At 46.8% G+C, this 5,800-nt stretch overlaps 1 protein-coding gene across 1 annotated transcript; it reads right to left on the reverse strand.

The window, feature by feature from the left end:
- Positions 1-1,653: 1,653 nt before the first annotated feature.
- On the reverse strand, positions 1,654-4,207 carry LOC133453104 (tripartite motif-containing protein 16-like). Its single transcript, XM_061732977.1, has one exon. It carries the CDS (start codon positions 4,172-4,174, stop codon positions 2,465-2,467), a length of 1,710 nt encoding a protein of 569 aa, XP_061588961.1. The 5' UTR covers positions 4,175-4,207; the 3' UTR covers positions 1,654-2,464.
- Between the last annotated feature and the right edge of the window lie 1,593 nt (positions 4,208-5,800).

Here is a 5,800-nt window from a genome sequence, read left to right on the forward strand (position 1 = left end):
CCCTCTGTGGGGTTGCTGGTGGCCTGTGTTCCGGGTTCTTCCTGGTTGGCCCCTGGTCTCGCGGGTGGCGGGGTTGCTCCCCCCCTCCCCCACTATAGACACACTTCAGGTCGAGCTTTGTTTGGTTTATTACACACACATACACACACACACACACACATAGCCACACATATGCATACAGACACACAGTTACATTTAGCCACACATACATATACACACTCATACACACACACAGATTCACACATATATTGCCACTCAGTCACACACATATACATACACATACACACACATACACAGCCACACAAAACACGCACACACACACACACACATAGACATACATACTGGCTTGTTCACCTGCATGCTCGCTCTGTAGTTTTTGGGGTTAGTTAGCGGTAGCTTAGCTCAGACTCTGATTTGGGTTGATTGCTGCTTGTGTTTTGGTCGGCTCCGTATTGGTTTTGTTGGTTTTGTGTTTTGTTCATGGTTTTTGTTGCAGATTTTCAGTGCTTGATGTGTGCCTCCGTGTGTTCCTGCTTCCTGGATTGGCAGTGGATGTCACCCCCCCACCCCCCACCAACCACCTCAAACCCCCCCCCCCCAAAAAAAAAAAAACTCACTGGGTTCGTATGTATATATTTATGTATGTATGTGTATGCGTATGTAGGCGTATATATGTATATATATTAAATATAGCAATAATGCACATATATATGCCTTTGGCTTTTACCTACATGGTATCAATCATTAATATGTGTGCAGACCAGGGTTATAATAGTTTAGAATTTTTCCTTTTAGTTTAGTTTTTTTTCGTTTTGACTTTTTCTCCTTCAATTCAGTTAGTTTTAATTCGTTTTTAGTGTGGGTTTGCTAGTTTTTATATTTTCAAAAATGCTTAGTTTTAGTTTAGTTTGTATTAGTTTTAGTTTTAGTTTTAGTTTTGACGTCACGGACCGTGAGGCTTTAAGGTGCCGTAGCTGCCAGTTGGAGATAAACGGCCAGAGTGGAATAAATTGATCATACCAAGAGGCTTATATTGACAGGGACGAAAACGGAGGAAATTATATCTATAATTTCAGTTAGTTTTAGTTAGTTTTCTAAACACGCAATATAGTTTCAGTTAGTTATCGTTTTTGTCTTTTAATTTTCGTTTTTATTTAGTTCAGTTAACAAAATTGTTTTTTCAATTTTAGTTTTCGTTATTTCGTTCGTTTTCGTGAACGATAATAACTCTGGTGCAGACAAGGGAAAAAAAAAAAAAGAAACTCAAAGTTTACTTGACCCTTGCTCAGGCAGCACGCCCCATTAAAAGTCAAACATTTACTACATCTAGTGTCACAACGTGCACTCAGTTGTCAACACGCTGACGGTAAAGTGAGCCATCTTGGGAGGTTTCCTGATCACGTTCCCAGACCTCCACCCTGCAGAGTGAAGCTGAACCGCTGCACCGCCCTCTGGTACCGTCCAGCAGCATCTTCCAAGCAGAACATGTTCCTGCAGTGGCTCCTGCACCCAAGACGGCTCCATTTAACTGAGATTACACTGTTTAATTCACTTATTTCATCTTTATTTACCAGGAAACTCTATTCCTGTTTGTGGAGATTTAAAGTCTGGCCAGAACAAGAGCAGTAAAGTCAGTAAAGACACATTTAAATCCAGAAATATGATCTGTTGTGAACATGAACTCTGTACTTTGTGATGTTTCAGGAGGAAAACTGCCTCAGTTTTACTTGAATATTAGATTCATGTTTTCTCCCTCAGATCTGAGTCAAATCCTGGAATGAAGACTGAAGAAAACACTTTGTTAGAACATCAGAAGTTTTATTTCTTACTAAATATTCAGATTGTTAAACATGAAACATCCTCAACAGATTTAGACATCACCAACATGTGATCTGCAGATCTAGTCTGGTCCTGCAGCTGCAGCGATGACTACCGGCCCCAACACACTAGTTTACACCAACTAGAGGCTTTACTGAACTGTTTGCTGCGTTGCTGCTGTCACTAACATTTCTGAAATAATTTACTTTGTTCTCGAGTCTAAAAAATATTTTCATTTTCAACATGAACATTCAAGAACCTTTGGTTTGCTAATGAATGAGGAAACCAGTGTGAATGCGGACACGATATCAGAGATGAAGAAGGTCTGGTGGGTCGTCTGTTGGAGTCCATGAAGTGGAAGAAAAGAGAAATACAACATACAAAACACATCAAAACTAATAGTTAACAATAATTACAACACAGGCTTATTTCTATGTTTTTATACTGAAATATAAGATGTTAATATTAATAATATTTACCAGGTGAAACTAAAAAAGGACAACTTTCACATCCAAAAGAAATAACAAAAAACATCAACTTATAGAACAAAAACGTCCGTCTATCCATCAGAGTTTGAAACGTTTATCTCTGAGAAAAAAAAGAAAATCAATAAAAACTGAGATAAAAACATAAAGAGTAAATACATCTATTTGAGTTTACAGAACTCAGCTGAGGCTCCAACAGTGCCACAAACCCAAACTCCAGCGTGTAGCGGCTGAGTGAAGGAAGTCTGGACTCTGTGGAGGAGGGTCATGGTTCCAGAGACGCTGTAGAAGGACAGAACACCTGCTCTGTGATCCAGGTAAACTCCTATTCTGGAGCTCTGAGGACCTGAGATGACGGTTCTGATGTTGTTGTACATAAATAAAAATCTGTCTGAGGAACAACGTAGTGACCAAGATTTGTCATTAAATCCAAATGCACTTTCCTTCCACTCCCCCCCTGATCTGCTGATTTTCTTGTATGAAACTGCTACAAAAACTCCACCTGCTTTCTTCTCCACCTCCCAGTAATGACGTCCAGTCAGACTCTCTCTACTCAGGACCTGAAGAACATTAGTGAATCTGTCTGGATGACTAGAATAAGACTGATGTTGGTTCAAAATAGTCACCTTTCTGTTCTCCTCTGACAGTAACAGCCGTGTGTTTACTGTGTTTGGATCCAGAGTGATTTCACATGAATATTTCAAGAATCCAGCTCTGCTCTTTGGTTCTAGTTGTGACAGTAAAACATCCACATCAGTGATGGTCAGTGAGACGTTTGTCCACATGTCTCTCAGGATGTCCTGTAGTTGACCTCTGACCTCTGACACAGCTGCTGTCACATCCTGAAAGTACCTGAGAGGACGGATGCTGATGCTGGAGGAGTGTGTGAGAGGACGGATGCTGATGCTGGAGGAGTGTGTGAGAGGACGGATGCTGAAGCTGGAGGAGTGTGTGGACTCACTGAGTGGTGGCAGTGAGGGGTTGTTGTGGAGCTGCTTCATCTCAGCGTCTCTCCTCTTCAGGTCAGTGATCTCCTGCTGCAGCTTCTCCTCCAGCTCTCTGACTCTCCTCACTTCAGTTTCCTGCTGGGATCTGATCTGCTGCTTCACATCAGAGCTTCTCTTCCAGAGGAGAGAAATCAGCTCGGTGAAGATCTCCTCACTGTCCTCCACTGTTTTATCAGCAGACTGATTGATGGCCTCCACCTCCTGCTGAAGCAGCTTCACATCTCTCTCTCTGTCCTGGATCTCCTGCTGGATTTGTTGTTGACTCACCTCCATCTCTCTCTGCCTCTCAGTCCTTTCTGCTGCAGCTGAGACTGTGTCGTGGCCTTTATGTTCCTCCACAGAGCAGAGATAACAGATACACTTCTCATCAGTACGACAGAACATCTTCATCACCTCACCATGACGGGGGCAGATGTACTGCAAGTTCTTGGAGGGATCCACCAGCTTGTGTTTCTTTAATGGAGCCACATCATAATGAGGTTGAAGGTGTTTCTCGCAGTAAGAGGCCAGACAGACTAAACAGGACTTGACGGCTTTCAGTTTTCTCCCAGAGCAGAAATCACAGGCCACATCTTCAGGTCCAGCATAGCAGTGATCAGCAGGAGCAGCTTGGAGTCCAGTCTTCTTCATCTCCTCCACTAAAGCTGCTAACATGGTGTTTTTCACCAGCACCGGCCTCTGAGTGAAAGTCTCTCTACACAGAGGACAGCTGGGGATTTTCTTCTCTCCTTCATCCCAGTAGTTTTTAATACAGTTCATACAGTAACTGTGTCCACAGGGAATAGTCACCGGATCCTTTAAAACCTCCAAACACATGGAACAAGAAAAGGTTTCCTGGTCCAGCTGAACTCCTTTCTGCGCCATTTCTCCTCTCGATAACTGAGACTGAAGTTTTTACTTCCTCAGCCTGATACTAGTCTGCAGATCTGCAGGGGAGGGAACAAGGAAACGTGTCCAGAGTCGAGCCTCTGGTTTATGAGGCTCAGAGTCCATGAGGAGAAGTTGTCTGAGATAAAAAACCCTTTAACTCTTTCAGAACAGAACACGTGTTTAACAACTGCTATCAGGTTTCCAGATCATTTTTGTAGTACGGCGAGTGCTACGGGGCCCGACCGACAGGACAGAGAGGACACGGGGTTTAGTGCAGGAACCTTTTATTTTCTCCCTTCACCCAAGACACACGTGTTTTCAGCTTCCTTCAGCAGAGCAGAACATTCTCCAGCAGCAGCAGCACCTTCTCCCAGCAGCCCCCTGCTGCTGTGTAGCCATGCCTTATTAAGGCAGGCAGGGTGGAGAGGTTGATTGCGAAAACCTGTTCCCAATCACCTGAGTGGCTGCTGCTCCTCCACCCTGCCACACACCCCCATTGCTAAACGCAGGCCGGGGTCCATCCGGCCGAGCCAACTCCCCCCCCGTCCCCCTCGGAGCGGGAGAAGAAGCCCGGAACCGCCGTCTGCGCCTCCGGGCCTTCCCGGTTCGGCCGGCTTGCCGGTCGGGAGGTCGCCCTCGTCGTCTGGCCGACCACAGAGACCGGTCGGGAGGTCGCCCTCGGCGTCGGGCCGGCCCCCAGGACCGGTCGGGAGGTCGTCCTCGGCGACGGGCCGACCGCCGAGACGGCCGCTTTCGGGACCGGGCCGAGGGTGGCCTCGGGCCAGACGGCATCCGCGGCGCGTCCAGGACTGCCTCCTTCACGACGCAGCACTGCTCCGGTCGCTGGTCCGTCCACGTCTCCGCGACGAACCTCAGGCGTGGTGCCGGGGTGGGTCGCGCTGCGGGTCCCGCCGTCGCTGGGGCCGCCTCAGGAGCTGTCGCCTGGCGGCCTGCAGCCTCTGTCTCCCGGCCTGTCGGCTGCGGCACCACCAGCTCCTCCCGCGCTGCCGCGACGAACCTCAGACGTGGCACCGGGGTGGGTCGCGCTGCGGGTTGCCTCAGGAGCCGTCGCCTTGCGGCCTGTCGGCTGCAGCACCACCAGCGCTGCCGCAGTTGAATGACCAGAGCTACATGTGAAGTTAGTTTCACATTGGTCTCTTTGTGTTTGAGCTTGGTTTTCTGGTGGTGAGAAGTTATTTTAGTGTCTTGGGTTTTACTTTCTTCTCCATTCCTCTCATCATCTCGTACTAACCCCTGCACACACGCACACTCTTATCTAGTGCCATAAAACCTCAGAGTTGTTTTTTTTTCTCACTGGATGAGAAAATCTCATCCAACATTTTGAATCACGCCAGACTCAGTCACCACGTGACTTTGTCAGCCATCTTTCTACCTGCGTGAAGCTCCCCCCCCACCCCACGCAAAACCCAGTGAAAATATTCTCAATCGTTTGTGCTGTGTTAGTGCTGGTTTGTGCACAAACAAAATTTCTTTCTGCACAAACCAGCACTAAAACAGCACAAACGATTGAGAATATTTTCACTTAGTTTTGCGTGGGGTGGGGGGGCAGCTTCATGCAGGTATCTTTCTTTCTTTTCACGTGTATGAACAGCCATCGTG

Source organism: Cololabis saira, chromosome 10 (genome assembly GCF_033807715.1).
Source record: "Cololabis saira isolate AMF1-May2022 chromosome 10, fColSai1.1, whole genome shotgun sequence".
Lineage (NCBI taxonomy): Eukaryota > Metazoa > Chordata > Actinopteri > Beloniformes > Belonidae > Cololabis > Cololabis saira.